General features: G+C 52.9%; 3 protein-coding genes across 4 annotated transcripts in view; 2 read left to right on the top strand and 1 right to left on the bottom strand.

Moving 5' to 3' along the window:
- The window catches only part of TAOK3 (TAO kinase 3), a 145,521-nt gene extending 143,839 nt beyond the window's left edge, over positions 1-1,682 (top strand). For both annotated transcript variants that reach the window (XM_054006660.1, XM_054006661.1), the window contains exon 21: positions 280-1,682. In XM_054006660.1, coding sequence (XP_053862635.1) covers positions 280-441 — 162 coding nt within the window. In that variant the 3' untranslated portion in view covers positions 442-1,682. The remainder of the gene's footprint in view (positions 1-279) is intronic.
- A 2,772-nt stretch (positions 1,683-4,454) lies between these two features.
- PEBP1 (phosphatidylethanolamine binding protein 1) lies at positions 4,455-9,890 on the bottom strand. The gene is made up of 4 exons (XM_054006245.1): positions 9,704-9,890; positions 8,153-8,262; positions 7,471-7,571; positions 4,455-5,673 (listed from the first exon to the last, which is right to left on the bottom strand). The coding sequence occupies exons 1-4, from the start codon at positions 9,836-9,838 to the stop codon at positions 5,456-5,458; spliced, it is 564 nt and encodes a 187-aa protein (XP_053862220.1). The 5' UTR covers positions 9,839-9,890; the 3' UTR covers positions 4,455-5,455.
- A 941-nt stretch (positions 9,891-10,831) lies between these two features.
- The window catches only part of VSIG10 (V-set and immunoglobulin domain containing 10), a 34,217-nt gene continuing 28,480 nt past the window's right edge, over positions 10,832-16,568 (top strand). The window contains exon 1 of the mRNA XM_054006499.1: positions 10,832-10,898. The gene's annotated coding sequence lies outside the window, so the exon portion shown is untranslated. The remainder of the gene's footprint in view (positions 10,899-16,568) is intronic.

The raw sequence follows: 16,568 nt of genomic DNA, 5'->3' as shown, positions 1-16,568 counted from the left end.
TGTTCTGATAGTGGGGTACGTCTGCCTCCAGAGAGGCCAAAGTCATCCAAGGTGTAGGACCAGGAGGATCCCTAGCAGTTCTCCTGTCCTTAAGCCCCCTTTCCATCTTGCACATCATGGCTTCCCACTTCAACATGGGAGACCAGATGCTGCTCCTCAATCAGCCAGCAGGGGAGTCACCCTAGCGTGGTGGACACCAGGCAGCTAGTGAAGCTGTTACCTGGAGCTTGCTGTGCTTTGAGGCCTGGCTAAAGAAGTTGCTGACTATGCTTGTTTCAGATTGAAGAGGAGCTGGCTGCCCTCCAGAAGGAACGCAGCGAGAGGATAAAGTTTCTGTTGGAAAGGCAAGAGCGAGAGATTGAAACGTTTGACATGGAAAGTCTGCGACTGGGCTTTGGGAATTCGGTCACATTAGATTATCCCAAGGAGGACTATAGATGAGATTAAATTTCTTTTGCCATTTTCAAAAAAGCAAACAAACAAAATTATGAAAAACCAACATTCCCCATGTTAACGGGCGTGCTCTCTCTCTTTCTGTCTCTTACTGACGTTGTGTCGGACTAGTGCCTGTACGTTCTTACTCTGTCAGGGCCCCTTCCCCTGCGTCAAGTGCCAGTGCTGGACAGCTCCTGGCCGTCTCTTTTCATAGTACGTCACAGTATTGGTGTCTCAGTGCAATGATGACAAATGTTTCAGTGAAAGCTTTGGAGACGATTTTAACGAATCAAACAAAAGTGGATGTCTGTTGCTTTTGAGCAATCACTCATTTTACCACCAATCAATGAAAGTACAAGCAAAAAAAAAAAACCCCAACCCTATATATGAAAACCCAGGGGGAGAGAGACGAAATCCGCAGCCTTACCTTAACTAGCTGCTGCATAATTTTATTTTATTTTAATTTTTTTTTTTTGGTATTTATTCATCAGGAATAATTAAATAAAAAATAAAAAATTTATTAAAGATTGAGAAATTTGATACATTTTACAGAAAAAAAATCTTAATCGTGATGTACATATCAGTGGTGACATATTATTACTTTTGGGGGGGCAGGGGAGGGAATGGGGCGGGGTGAAGAGATCTCGTGATTTTTAAAAGAACCATGCCGGGCGAGGTGGGGGTTTCACCTCAGCCTTCGGCATATTCTTGATTGTATCATAATCATTTTCTGCTGTCGCAGAGAATGTGAATACACTTAAATGGGCCCACAGGATCCCAGTAGCACAAATTGGGCTTTGTCAAATCGTGTATTTTGTGTATAGAAGGAATTTAAGGAGAGCTTTTACTTATTTTCATATTGTATTTTAACTGTTTCTCTGATCAGAATTTTTTTACTCCTTTCCTCTCCCCATCCCCAGCCGCTCCGCCCCCTGACTTTCCAGTTCCGTATTTGGAGTTCAACGCTGTCTCTTGGTCAGATCATCCTGATCTTTTTCTTTTTTTTGTCCCTCCCCCCAAACCCACCTCCCTCCCCAGAATCTCGGTCATAAATACTGCATTCTTCACACTTTCAAACTGTGTATTTTCTTACAATAAAAAGCGGTAAAAAAAAGGCTTTACCTTCTTTTGCATGCACTTTAAAAAAACAAAAACAACAAAAAAACATTTTTCAGGTTCCAAGGAAGAGCATGAATAACTGTCAGAGCTTTTAATTATATTTGTAAATAAAAGTGTTCATCACAATGCCTCGCTGTCTCATTGTCGCGGAACAAGCCGCTTTCGCCCACCGGGAGTGACTATCCACTCCCGGCCTCACTGCTCCTCTTACTTCCAAGCTGAGAGCGGAACCAGGCCTGCGTGATTTAGACGCCACCCTTCCAAGCCACAGGATGCATTTGAAGCCTCAGAGCAATCTCTCTGTAAGGAACCTCCTTGGCTGCTTGTGCTGCGGATGGAACAGGTGGTGCATACTCAGCCCAGACTCTCCTGCAATACATGGAGATGGGCAGTTCTCTCTGCACGGCATTGATCAAATGAACCCATCTGCTTACCGCAAACAAGAATTGGTGACTATGATTTCTCCATCATTCTTCAACCTGCTGCTGCCTTAGGGTGGATTTGAGGGACTGAGATAGTGGTTCTCCATTTTTTTTTTTGGAATCTACAATGCAGTAGATGAATGGCCCAGCCTCCCTTCCTAGATGGCACCCTCCTGCCCCATCTCCTCTTGGCCATGCCACCATTATCTACTTTTTCTGCCCCTTGTATTGCTATTCTTTCCCCCTTTTTCATCTTTAGTATTAGCTCTGTTTCCCCCAAGCTGGAAATAATGTGTAGTGCAGCCACTCACTGCTGTTCTGTCCTGTCCAGGTTCCTGTTTTGCTCATGTATCTCCACTCTCCTACCCTATCTTCACTTACTTTCCCTGGGTGTTCAGGAATGGGGTGCTTAGGTTCTGGCCCGAAAGGGAACAGTTTATTATTGATATTGCAACCAGCAGTGCACTATAATAATATACATATAAACTGTTGCCACTAACTCCCACAGCCCTTACCATCTACTCGGGTACCCCTTGCATTCATAATGAGTGAGGGAGAAAAAATAGCAGCAGAAAGTTTGCAGCCCTGGAATGAATCGTCCACCTGTGTTAGACTCAAAGGTAGAGATCTTCATTTGCTGTTAATGAGCATTCCTGGTAGAGCCATGCTCATTAATATCAGCTGTGGATGCTTACACAGGCATTTTGTTTTCCATTAGTAAGTCCCTTTAAGTGCGTTACATTTATATCTCCTGTGGGTTGTTGGAGATGCCATTAAAGACTGGTGGAACAGCTCTGCTCACGAGTGAAATTGTAATGCAGTGCTGATGCGTCCCATATTTTTCCACCTGGCGCTTTGATCATGGCTTTTACAGCCCCACTTCTATGAAGCTCATTGGGGGTAGTACCAAATATTAGCCAAAGTGTGAACACAGCTGCTTTGTTGGGACACTTACCATTTAATTTTGGGTTCACATGTGTCTCGCTTCCCAGCCTGGACCAGAAGTGCGTTTACCTGGAACATGCCCCCGTTCAGAAGTGTCAAAGCCTTTGTAACATCATCAAAGCACTGGGGAAATGAAGGTGTTTTCTTGCAAACTGGCAATGGCCACGCCTTCAAGGAATGGCCCGAGCTTAAGGTAGGGGGGAACTGAAGCCTCTGCAAATGGTTGGGGATTTGTATTGTTTCAGGGAAAGACATCAAATGGGCATTAAAGTCTAGTGCTGGAGCAAGACTGGTGGTGCCGGAGCTGGATGGCTCCTTACAATATGCTCGAGTAGCACCTGCTTGTGCTGGCTGAAAAACCATCAAGGCAGTGGCTTGTTCTAGCCCCAAGACGGGAACGAGGAACCCCAGCAGCAGAGACTTGAGTTGCTTCTGTTGCTGTCTGACAGCTTAGCCCAGACAGCATGTGTAAGTCCTCCTTCCAGCAGATGGCAGCCGTGCTAATGTGCCATGATACTCCCTACAGTCAATGTGTCTGTCTAGCTTATGTTTGTCCTGATTCAAAGAAATGAAGGTGGTGTTACTATCCAAAGAACAAGGCTGTTTATTTGACCTTTGCCTAAAATAAAATCTCTTAGCAAAAAGTTTAATTCTCAGCATATAGCCCTCCCCATTCTTTGAGCCATGAAATTAAGGCAGAATCGTAAATTCTTACTACTTAAAAGGACATTTGGGATGGTGTGTTCCTCCTCTCTGCTGTACGAAGCTTTTTTTGGATAGCAGCTATTGCTGAAGCAGACAATATTCAAGGGAGAAAAATACCTTGAGAGAAATATTTCATTTTCTAGCCACCTAACCTTGTTTCTGTTAAACGTTTTGCAGAGGGTGGCAAAACCTTTGTCGCTCCCTGAACAAACTTAGCACAACTCCTGCTCCTCATCAAGCAGCTGTGTCAGCAACAAGGGGTTGCCCCTGCCCCCCACAAAACATTTCCTGGGGCATGTTGTTCTGTCACAGCACTATGAACGTATGATGGAGCACGAGCTGCCTTCAGGAACAGCAGCCAGGTTCGCAAAGCCCTCCTTCCACAGCTGGGTTGAACTTAATGACAATGTTCCTCTAGCCCCTTACAGCTCTGTGAAGTGGTTGAAACACTAGCAATTTTAAACAAGAGGCTGCACCTTCACCCCCTGTAAGGCAGAGTCAGTACTTCACAGGTGCAGAGAGGAAGTGCCACTTGGGTTTAAGCATGTTCTGTTACCCCCCAACACACAGCTCCCCTTGAGCTCCAGGTGCTCCCTGGGCCCCGCCCACCACCCCATTCCCCTGTACATGTTAGAGAGAAAGAGGATACTCTTCCCAGCCACTGCTTCCAGAGCCTCCCCACTCCTAGAGCATGGATTCAGCTCCCTCCCGCACCCCAGGAGGAGTTTAATAAAGGTGATCGGAAGCCACCTAGAGCAAGTCCAAAGGGAGTTTGTTAGCCACGGGGGCTTTTTCCAGAAAGGGAACAAAACCATGTCCAAGTCCACCTGTGATTCTGTCCTTTTAATTGAACTAAAAGCAAACAGCACACAACACTGACTTGCACAAACAAGGGTTTCAATATAAGCTAAATTAATTTTCTGGTTCAACAAAAGCTTCCAGGGTCAAGTTTTTCCCCCCATTCCAGTATATAGTTAAATCAAATTAAAGGGCACAGCAGTGGCCTGACATACTGGTGTGGAACAGAGCAGCTCTGACCTACTGACCCCTCCAGGGAACATCTGAAGTCTTTTTGGATAGTTAATCTGCTAGGACCAGTGTTTAGTGACTAGTGAATTCTGTCTCCTCCCCCCCCCCCCCCCCCCCACTTTGAATGTCTGCATAAAGGCAGGCTCTGTGTTTTAAGAATTTGTTTGCTACCATCAGTCAAATCTTTCTGCTTCCAGACTAATTGTGAAGTTTGACATAAGCTTGCAAGGGCAGGTGGGAACACATGCAAGAACCTCAGCTCACTCTTACCAAGAGGGAAGAGAAACAGACGCCCTATTCTCCCACCCCCCAGGCTTTCCAAGACGGCCCGGGAGGGGTAAGCAGCTCTAAGCATTTCACCATAGCAGATTTCTGTAGTGGACTAGCGCTCTTTAGGTAGCAATGGTTTCTGCCGAAATGAGCACAATAAATGGTACATTTTCCCTTTAGCCCTGTCTGGGTAGGGCCCACTTGCTACTAGCAACTGAAGTCTGCCTTGGTGATTGAGAAGGACCCCCCATGCAAAAGCTCCATTCATACTGAAGCAGGTTCAGGTCATGGCTGTGCAGTGGGAAAGGGGCTTTGGTTCCACCCAGTAATTGTTTGCAGAGGCAGCATAGAGCTGTGTGAGAGGAAAGAAGCCTCATGAGCAGCAGGGACAGTGGTAGAAATCGCTCTACTCCAACACTTACTTTTGTCCAAACTTTGTCTCCCAGAACACTCAAAGCTAGTTTTGTTCTAGGTGATAGGATTTAGGGATGCAGGAACAAAGATAAGAGGCTAAGGGCTGCCCCTCCCCACTACTTCCCAGACAGCTGCTCGTAGAGTTTTGGCACATAGCTATCCCACTCAGCCTGATAGCAGGTGCCGGCCACCGGATTTCCCAGCTTGTACTTTTTGCGGAAAGAGGCCACTTGGAACTTCCCCCGTTTGTCACCAGATCGGTTTGTGAGGATGGGTTCATCGCAGTTCAGTGGCTGCGGCTGTTCGTAGACCAGCCACACGTACCGGTGAAGTCCTGCAGATTGGGTGGGAGACACACAGACACGCTATGTTAAATAGAAAAAAAAAAAAAATACAGATTTTCTAAGAAAAACACTATGGTACATAAGCTTGTGATCATACACACCCCTATGTAAGGGTCTGAGCCACACATTAATCTTGTTATTGCATATAAACAAACCTTTCTGGTATCTACCACCATGGAGGATGTCATGAGTCAAGTATCCAAGGAATGTGCCGACAGCACCAGGTGTAGACATTAGATAAGCGTGCCAGGTGCTGTACACAGACAGGAGCTCTAGGGCAGACATCTTACACTACGGATGGAACTTTTGTTGGTTCCATGGTTTGGCTTTTTAGCCATCTTGTTGCATAAGGGCTAAGGACAAGTTTGAGGCCTTTTGGAACAAGTGTTTTAAGGGAAGGACCCGTGAGATACAATGGACGCACTAGCGCTATCCTCTCAACCACTTTCAGTAGTATTGTCCACTTTAATAGACTGGGGCTGAAGGCAGAAACATGTGTTTTGCCCAGATGTTAGGTCTGTAACAGCAAAATAATTGGTATTTTTCTGGCACACTCCAAGCAAGTCTTGTAAGAATGCATGTTCAGCACCCAGAAGAGCAGCAAAACAATTCCCACAGAATGTACTGACTCGGGAATTGCCAAGCATGGCCGTGTGTGACCCTGCGAGAATGAGGGGTCATCATCAGCTGTCAGTTTATAAAGATAAGGAGTATGGACAGTTCCAGCTCCCGCCTTTGTGCGGGTAAATATCTGCTGGGATCCTTTACAAATGAAATTGTCACTATATTTCCAATTTTTTCCCCCAGGTTTGAGGAGGGCACAGGAAAGAGTGGCTAATACGGATCTGTAGGGTTTGAAGGCTGAAATGTTGGCATATACTAACCACACGCACTGCAAATAGTTCTTCAGCTGTAGCGGAGCAGTTTTTAATGCAGATTGCACCAACTCCCAAATTCAGAACTGTTTTGGTCTCCTGGGCCTAACACCTGTTCTAAGTGATGTAAGAGCTTAACAGACTCCCAGACAAACACTAACTTCAACTTGTCTACTACGTTTACGCAGGAGAAGAGATGTCCAGCAGCTGGTATCTCCCAGGTAAACAGCTATTGAAACAGCTTCTTTACTTACAGGAAAGAAGATTTAATACATGAACAAAATGCACTAGCTATGCCTGAATAGCTTTCAGGGTCACATTTGAACTCAGTTCTCATCTGGGAGCCACACATATCAATTCAGTGAAATTCCCTCCAGCCCCTGGTGCAGGCAATATGCTAGTCATTTACTTTTCCCCCATGGTGGAAATATACTAGCAGCAGATGGACAGTGCTTGGCCATGCTATCCACATTGCTGCTTAGACAGCAGTTTGCTCTGCACTCCTGGTGCAGGAGGTATACACGTGACTCCTTGTTTCTATCAGGTAGCTTTGCCCACCAAGATGGTGACTTCCTTCTCTCTGTACATTGCACACTCCTGCTTGGGTTCCTCTACATTACGACAGGTTTCAAAGTAGCAGCAGTGTTAGTCTGTATCCGCAAAAAGAACAGGAGTACTTGTGGCACCTTAGAGACTAACAAATTTATTAGAGCATAAGCTTTCGTGCTTATGCTCTAATAAATTTGTTAGTCTCTAAGGTGCCACAAGTACTCCTGTTCTTTCTACATTACGATCTACTCATTCACAGCATGGATTAGTCAGTTGAGTGAGTACTGTAGTATTCACTGTAGCAAGGAGTCCTGCATTAGGCCAGTCAGGAACTTAGTGATATGTGGTGGCTTACTTACTAACCTGTCCCTTTGGGTGGCCCAGAACCAACATAATCAGAAAGGACACGCCCACTGCTGATGTCATTTCCTTTCATGTTGACAACCAAGAAGTGATGCCACTCCCTAAGAGGAAGAACATGCCCAAGTTAGAAACAATAACAGTCTCTACAGATTACCGGACCTACCAAGAGAATTAAACGGACAGCCAGGAAGATGGCTATTAGAAGCAGAGTGTTTCCCCACTCACTCCCTGTCCAGGCTCTTGCTGTCCCTGCCAAGTTTGCACCATATACGCACACCAGGATGTAGTTTCACATGAATCTCATTGACCAGAACTGTTCAGATGAAGCCAAGAAGCCAGCAGGGCAGAGAGAGGAGCTTCCCGCTCACCACAAAGCGTGCAGCAGCACTGCTCTGAACACGCATTGTCAGGGGCACACTGCCCATCCTTGGATGTCTGGGTGGGGAAGGATGGTTATTGGCTAACATTCAGGAGCAGGAGCTCTGAGTTCTGTCGCAGGCTTTGCTATAAGCTCACTGCAAGGCCCCTAGCAAGTCATTTCACCCCTCTCAACAATTTCTGCTGCACCAATCATCAGCTGAAAGAGACAGCATGAAAGTTCAACTAATAGTTCAGCGGTTAAGCGGTTGTCATTGATGGCAGACAAGAGAGGGACACTTACAAAATTCTCCTGCGCTATTACCTGAACTTCGGATCCTTCCTGCTCGGAGCATCTGGATCAGTAAGAACCAAGGTGTAGAGTTTCTGTGGATCGCAGCCATCCCACTCAATGCTGGTTGGGCGGTTCTGAACCTATATGATTAAGTTGTATGCCATTCATTAAACAAGAAGGGAAAAAGAGTCATTCGTGTAGCAAATCCATCACCCCCTCTCCAGGTGCTGTGAGCCGTAAGTTACATTGGGCATGCAATTGACGCATCACGCGAATGTTATCACATAGACCCGTTTTCATTACACCAGAAGGGAGACTGCTAGTAGATTACACCTAAAAATGAAGGATTTTAATAAACTTTAATGAGCTGAATATTTTTTCCTCCGCTTAGAATGTGTTTGAATGAGAACAACCCACACAAACTGCAGTGTGTGGCACCTAAAAACTGCACCTCCAGGGTAGTGCCAAGAACTTGAATGCAAAGCACGGAAACGTTAAGAATGACGCATGTCTGTTGCCATCATCCAGGCACAGTGAAGTGTAACTAGCAGATGCATGCCACAGAAGATCAAGGTTGGAGTCCTTGAATCAGTTATGGAATCCATCTACTTCTCACCTTGTACTTGGACAGCAGAAACACTCCCTGGCGTGGTGGAATTTTCCACCCGCCTGAGAAATAGATACCCAACGTGCACTGCTGTTGGTATATACCCAAGGAGGCGGTCAACCAAACACCACAGCACTGTCCTCTTTCCTAGTAATGGGGTCGTGGTGTTGGAGCAACACAGGCATTACCACAACCATTTGGAGCACAATGGGCCTCCGTTTTGCTCTCATGCTGGTGCACATTATGAGTAACACAACTGAAACCAATGGAGTTAGCAAGCACAGAGGAAAGTCCACTCTCAGTTAAAGCCAGAGGCTCCCAGGTGGGTTCATAGGGCTCTCATCTAGCAGATATCTCTGGGAGCGTACCTAAGAGCTTGCATTCATTCCGGTAAAGCCGCCCCACACTTAGAATGGGCAGCAAACAGGTTCAAGTCTCCACCATCCCACAGTGCGGGGTCATTGTAGGCTGACCAGATGTCCTTATTTGATTGGGACAGTCCCGATTCTGGGGTCTTTTTCTTATATAGGCTCCTATTACCCCCCACCCCGTCCCGATTGTTCACACTTGCTGTCTGGTCACCCTAGGCCATTGTGGCAGTAGCGTCACCAGTTCCCCGGGGATAAGCTCCCCTGATCCCTCTTCTCCGAGCACCCGCCTTTCCGCGCTGCCCGCGGCTCCAGCCCGCAGCAGGGCCCGGTCCCGGTCCCGCCCCCGCCCCGGGGGTGCTGGCAGGAGGCAGCGAGGGCGGCAGCCGCTCCCGTTACACCGCCATGTCCCGGCGCTGCTCGGAGCAGCCGCCTCCCGCCCGGCCCAGGGCGGGCAGCAGAGGCCGCAGCGAGAGCCGAGCCCCAGCCGGCCAGGGCCGGGGGCTGCCTTTGCAACGCTGCATGGAGCCGAGCCGAGCCGAGGCGCCGCCTGTGCAGGGCCGGGCTCGCGGGGCGGCCGGGCTCGAGCCCGCGGCGGGGCCCTACCTGCGTGGGGGTGAGCACCTGGCCCAGCTCGTCCAGCTCCAGCGCCCCGTAGCGCACCCGCAGGGGCCGCGCCGGCGGCTGCTCCACCTCGCCCAGGCTCAGCGGCCCGTCCCACGGCCCCAGCTCCAGCGGCATCCTCGGCACCACGAGCGGCGGCGGCTGCTGCGGCGCGAGAGCGGGGCCCTGAGTGACGGCGGGGCCCGGCTCCTCCCTCCGCTCCCATTGGCCTCCGCGGGAAGAGGGGGCGGGGCCCGGCTCCTCCCTCTGCTCCCATTGGCCTCTACGGGCAGAGGGGCGGGGCCCGGCTCCAATCGCTGCTGCCGCGCTGGGTGTCTCGCGTTGCAGGGGAGGGGGCGTGGCGGAGCAGAGCAGGGTCCCGGGGCGGGCTGCAGCGCCTCTGGGCTGTTCGCTGCAACGTGATGGGGGGCGGGGGGTAGCAGCCTGGCCCCCAGCCAAGCCCAGCCGCCTGAGCAAGGAGGCCAGATCAGTAATTGTCAGCACCACTCCTGTTGCAATGACACACACCCACACCCCCCCCAGCCCCTTGGCCTGGGTGCTGCACAAATGCACCCGAGTTACAATGCAAACGCTTAGGCGTGAGGCCACCCCTGCACCGTCATGGGGCCATGGGGAACCTGTCTGCTCCCTGCATAGCTGAGAGCAGCCCTGAGGGTTGCTCTAACTTGCACCAGCTGCTAGTAGCCCAAAGGGAGCATTGTAGCAGCTAGGAATAGCCCCGATGCAGGAATGCCCCCTGGTTCCAGCCCTTCCCTTCCCATGGTTCCCTGTAGTAGGAGGTGAGATAGAGCTGGCTGGACTGACTCAGCCTGTCAGGGACTTCCCCCTATGCCGGAGGAGCACCCCAAGGGAGAGCCAGCTGGTTTACAGCCCTCTCCCTGGGGCAGCTCTGAAGTGGGCCCTTAGCATTCCCGCGCTCCAGGGGAGCAGTGAGTAGAATTTTCCAGGCTGCGCTGGAGCGTTTGTGAAGCACAACCCAGGGATTTCTTACACTCCCTGAGTTCTGTGCAGTCACAGGACGGAGAAAGTATTTTGAACATTTTCTTTGCAACCCCAAGGACTATCAACTTCCTTCTTTTAAATGAAAATTTTAATTCTTCAGCCCAATGTGGGGAAAGGACTGCCTTGCTAAGCTGCCGCAAGAGGGCCCTTGGGATGAAGTGACTGTTGGGCAGTGGTGAGTGGAGCTCAGCTCTGTATCTTTTTTTTTTTTTTTAAACTAAAGTCCTTAAAACAAAAAACTATTAGGGTCTGACCAAATACCCCACCCATGGCCTGGGAAGCAATGCAGCCCAGCATCACTTCTCATGAACTATGGGTGCCCCAGGGTACACTTCCTGCTGACAGTTACGGCCATGGTTGGAATCTGCAGTTGCACAGAGGTTGCCTGAGGTGAAAGATTAATTTCCTCAACTAGTTTAACCTGCCTAATCATCCAATTGATACTAATGACTTAAGTCCATGTTACTATTGTAAAGGGTGTTTGGGTAGCTAGACCTTTTGGGGTACTTCCCTGAATGCTATTCATTGACACCTTTGCAGTAAGTGTTACACTAAACCACACTGTATAGAAGAAAAACTAATTGCATTGCCAGAATCATGTGCCTACCAAAATAAAAGTATGTTAGGGCACTGGTTCTCCTCCCTTCCTACACTGGGACCTCTCTAGTCTAGCTGGCATCATCCCCGTTCCGGTTAGCAATATTGGGAAGGGCAGGGTGGTTGCAAACCCTGACCACGGTTTGCAGCCTGGGTTGAGAATCTATTAGGGTGTTGTTAGGATTGTGCAGCGTATCTATGGGGCAGGTCGTCAGGACTCCTGGGTTCTCTTCCTCACTCTACTACTGGCTCAACTTCTGTGTGCCTCAAAATGTTCCGACCAGTAAAAGGAGGATAATAATTCCGCCCTTATATGGGGTGGCGTGAGGCTTACATCTAAAGCACATAAAGATTCTCAGAAGAGGGACCCCATTAGAAGTTAAAAATATTAGTATTAGCTGTGTGCTAACGAAGCAGTTAACATAGCATATGGTGGCCAGTTAGCACAGTTTTCCAAAGGATCCCAACATGTGTCGGAGCAGAGGTTAGGCCTGGAACCTATTAGTGACAGAAATTCCCATGTCATTTACACGCAGCGGAGTGTGGTATTTCCAGCTGCAGTTGCAATGGGAAGGCTGGTAGGGAAGCAGCAAGGGCACCTCCTTGCATGCCTGCATCAGAGGAGACAGGTGACTTTTTCTCTGGGGGTCCAGGCCTGTGAATCACCTTGTTCTCCCCCTCCCTAGGGTGACCAGATCATGTCCCGATTTTATAGGAATAGTCCCTATACTTGGGGCTGTGTCTTATATGGGCCTCTATTACCCCCCATCCCTTGTCCCGATTTTTCACACTTGCTCTCTGGTCACCCTACAAGAGAGACAGAAACAGACAGACAGACTTGCTTGTGCTTAACTGGCTGCGAGCTCCCTGACTCCACCAGTCTGCAGTGTTTGCCACCCAAACAATCCCCTCTAGGCTCTGCCAGCCTTCACTTTGCCCTGCAGGTAACAATAGGTGCACCCAGCCCCTGAGTCCCTCCGAAAGCTTCCCCCTGTAGCATCCAGCCCTTAACCACTGCACACTCCCAGAAGGACCAGCTCAGCTGTCCCCAGAGGAATAGGGTGCATGCCCGTTTGATTGAACCGAGATCAGCTCCAGAGTAACATCACAGCTCTGAGTTACATTTATGGAGAAAACAATCATAAGTTTATTATCAAGGGCTAAGGTGTAAGAGCTAGTGAATCAGAACAATGGAAATGGTTAGCTATAAAACAAAATCATAACACGCAAACCTGGCTCTGCGTATCCGTGGTCACTCCCCTATATAACAATGTAGATTTTCCCCAAAGGTGCAGTCTTTTGCAAAGCTAGCTGGTTTCAGACAAAGAAGGATGCAAGCATCCCCCTCTGTCAGTGCCAGAGGCTTTCCACGGCGAATGGATCACAAAATGTCTCCTTGCATTATATTTATGTTCTTCAAAGTTGATTTTTTGCCGCCTACCCCCACCCCAGAGACAGGACAACCCCCTGTGGTTTAGTCTCCCTGGTGTCTTCCCACCCTCTTGTTGATTTCACATAAGTATATTGGGCGCTCATTCTGTTGGCTTACAATGCTTAATCTCCATGTGAATGGAGGCAGACAGATGAACATACATCCCTCTGTCTGGCAAAGCCTGTTTGTCAGCCTTGCTGGGACACAGACTAAACACATTTTTCAGCACGTACACACAGCCCCTGAAATATCATCTCTGCCTACGTCTTGCAACGACGATGGGGCTCAGTGTGGCACAAGCTTTTATTAGAGACCTCATATGACCCTTTTTGGAGCGATACTATGAAAGCAGTGTGTTAGGCGTGGTGAGTTTGTCAGGCCTGACAGGCGTTGCTGTTAGAGAACAGTAAGTCTTTTGCCAGCGAGTGTCACAGTTGCATGGTGCTTTGTTGCTATCAGAGGAGCTATTAGTAGGAAACCTAGGGTTTTGGTCAAGGTCTGCTTTATTTCCTTGTTGCACATTGGAGTTGGTAAGCGCCTGCATAACATGTCTCTTGACATGCCCCAGGTGGGGGCAGTAGAGAACCTGCACAGAGTTTGGTCTGATCTGCAAATGCCTATAGATGTAGGAGTGTTTTATGCCCTTCTGGGTGTCTCTGGGGTAGGGGGCGCATTGTACAATGATTCATGGACATTAAGGCCAGAAGCCATCATCCCAGTCACTTCCTATGTAACACCCTGTGGTTCCAACATCCAGCCCGCTAACCTGTGGTTAACTTGTTGCTGGATGGTTCTGGCTGGCAGAAGTACCACTTAGCTGTTTGCAGCAGGAGTGGGTTTCTGAGGAGTTGTCTCTGCGTGGACTTGATCCAAAAGCCATTGACATCAGTCCAGAAGACACTGTTGTTGGTAGCACTCGTGACATGGGAAATCAAAAGCTGTGCCCTCAGGTGGATGTGGGCTATTCTGTATACTTAGAGCTAGAACTGCCCTTGAAATCTGTGCACAGAAGGGCCCCCCCCCCACGTATGGCTTTCACACTCCTGGGCATAAAGGAGGAGGTCACACAACACCTCTGTGGCACTGTCTATGCCTTTGAGGCCCCCTTGGGGAGCTCACCTGTATTACCTGTAACTCAGCCTTCCTCTGCAGTAAGGAACCCTCACATAACGGGGGGGAGATGTGGTCATGGGAGGCCCTACCAGGCACTGGATAGGGTTAGCAAGGCCCCAGAGCCAGCGTGAAGTTTGGGGTCAGAACCATAGTCTGTTTCACAGATGGGTTGAGGGGAGAGAAACCTCCCTGCCCTACAAGGCAGTGATCAGAGGGGATCCCTGCAAAGGAGCCCCCACAGGGGCCTGCTATGTCTTTTGCTCTTTGCACAATAAACATAAAATAAAGGACGACGCAGGAATGGTGGGGTTCCAGTAACACAGCAGGCAAGATCTGGCTACTGTCTAGCCCAGGGGTGGGCAAACTTTTTGGCCTGAGGGCCACACATCGGCGTGCGAAACTGTATGGAGGGCTGGGTAGAGAACACTGGGCCTCCCGAAACAGCCTGGCCCCCTCCCACTCCCTCTCCCTGACTTCCCCCCACAGAACCCCCGACCCATCCAACTCCCCCTGCTCCTTGTCCCATGACTGCCCCTTCCTGGGACCCCCCACCCCAATCACACCCCCGCTCCCTGTCCCCTGACTGCCCTGACCCTATCCATGCCCCTGCCCCCAGACAGGCCCCCCGGGACTCCCATGCCTATCCAACCTCCCCCTGGTCCCCCCCCCGAACCTCCGCCCCATCCAACCTCCCCCTGCTCCCCCCCCGAACCTCCGCCCCATCCAACCTCCCCCTGCTCCCCCCCCGAACCTCCGCCCCATCCAACCTCCCCCTGCTCCCCCCCCGAACCTCCGCCCCATCCAACCTCCCCCTGCTCCCCCCCCCGAACCTCCGCCCCATCCAACCTCCCCCTGCTCCCCCCCCCGAACCTCCGCCCCATCCAACCTCCCCCTGCTCCCTGTCTCCTGACTGCCCCGCCCCCTGACAGCCTCCCCAGGACTCCCACACCCTATCCAACCACCCCCTGCTCCCTGTCCCCTGACTGCCCCTGGGATCCCCTGCCCTTTATCCAACCTCCCCACTCCCCGCCCCCTTACCATGCTACTCAGAGCAGCAGGAGCTCGCAGTCCCGCCGTCCGGCTGGAGCCAGCCATGCCACCTGTATACACTAGAACAGGGGTCCTCAACCTACAGCATGTGTGCCAGAGGTGGCACGCGAGCCCATTTTTTTTTAATGGGAGGCTGCGGGTTCCGGCTGCCGGTCTGGGGTTCCGTCCACCGGCTCCTGCCAGCTGGAGTCCTAGCCACCAGCCCTGCTCAGCCCGCTGCCAGCTGGAGTCCTAGCCGCCAGCCCCGTTCAGCCCGCTGCCAGCTGGGGTCCTAGCCACCAGCCCTGCTCAGCCCGCTGCCAGCCGGAGTCCTAGCCACCAGCCCTGCTCAGCCCGCTGCTAGCTGGGGTCCTAGCCAGCGGCTCCGCTCAGCCTCCTGCGGCCTGGGTGAACGGAACCCCAGACTGGCAGCAGGCTGAGCAGCTCAGCCCCCGGCCGGTCTGGGGTCCTGGCCGCCGGCCCCGCTCAACCCCCAGCCGGTCTGGGGTCCTGGCCGCCGGCCCCGCTCAGCCCCCGGCCGGTCTGGGGTCCTGGCCGCCGGCCCCGTTCAACCCACTGCCGGTCTGGGGTCCTGGCCGCCGGCCCCGCTCAACCCCCAGCCGGTCTGGGGTCCTGGCCGCCGGCCCCGCTCAGCCCCCGGCCGGTCTGGGGTCCTGGCCGCCGGCCCCGCTCAACCCCCGGCCGGTCTGGGGTCCTGGCCGCCGGCCCCGCTCAGCCCCCGGCCGGTCTGGGGTCCTGGCCGCCGGCCCCGCTCAGCCCACTGCCGATCTGGGGTCCTGGCCGCCGGCCCCGCTCAGCCCCCGGCCGGTCTGGGGTCCTGGCCGCCGGCCCCGCTCAGCACACTGCCGGTCTGGGGTCCTGGCCGCCGGCCCCGCTCAACCCCCGGCCGGTCTGGGGTCCTGGCCGCCGGCCCCGCTCAGCCCCCGGCCGGTCTGGGGTCCTGGCCGCCGGCCCCGCTCAGCCCACTGCCGGTCTGGGGTCCTGGCCGCCGGCCCCGCTCAGCCCACTGCCGGTCTGGGGTCCTGGCCGCCGGCCCCGCTCAACCCCCGGCCGGTCCGGGGTCCTGGCCGCCGGCCCCGCTCAACCCACTGCCGGTCCGGGGTCCTGGCCGCCGGCCCCGCTCAGCCCCCGGCCGGTCCGGGGTCCTGGCCGCCGGCCCCGCTCAACCCCCGGCCGGTCCGGGGTCCTGGCCGCCGGCCCCGCTCAGCCCCCGGCCGGTCCGGGGTCCTGGCCGCCGGCCCCGCTCAACCCACTGCCGGTCCGGGGTCCTGGCCGCCGGCCCCGCTCAGCCCCCGGCCGGTCCGGGGTCCTGGCCGCCGGCCCCGCTCAACCCCCGGCCGGTCCGGGGTCCTGGCCGCCGGCCCCGCTCAGCCCCCGGCCGGTCCGGGGTCCTGGCCGCCGGCCCCGCTCAACCCACTGCCGGTCCGGGGTCCTGGCCGCCGGCCCCGCTCAGCCCCCGGCCGGTCCGGGGTCCTGGCCGCCGGCCCCGCTCAGCCCCCGGCCGGTCTGGGGTCCTGGCCGCCGGCCCCGCTCAGCCCCCGGCCGGTCTGGGGTCCTGGCCGCCGGCCCCGCTCAACCCCCGGCCGGTCTGGGGTCCTGGCCGCCGGCCCCGCTCAACCCCCGGCCGGTCTGGGGTCCTGGCCGCCGGCCCCG

This window comes from Malaclemys terrapin, chromosome 16 (assembly GCF_027887155.1).
Source record: "Malaclemys terrapin pileata isolate rMalTer1 chromosome 16, rMalTer1.hap1, whole genome shotgun sequence".
Lineage (NCBI taxonomy): Eukaryota > Metazoa > Chordata > Testudines > Emydidae > Malaclemys > Malaclemys terrapin.
The sequence above is the reverse complement of the archived record's forward strand: the minus strand, read 5'-3'. Positions and strand labels throughout refer to the sequence as shown.

Excerpts from the sequence above, each read along its gene's own strand:
- PEBP1 (XM_054006245.1), bottom strand. The coding sequence starts at position 9,838 with ATGCCGCTGGAGCTGGGGCCGTGGGACGGGCCGCTGAGCCTGGGCGAG. Across the intron at positions 8,263-9,703 it reads AGGTGCTCACCCCCACGCAG|GTTCAGAACCGCCCAACCAG; the intron begins GTAGGGCCCCGC and ends TTAATCATATAG. Across the intron at positions 5,674-7,470 it reads TGGGCCACCCAAAGGGACAG|GACTTCACCGGTACGTGTGG; the intron begins GTTAGTAAGTAA and ends CCCAATCTGCAG.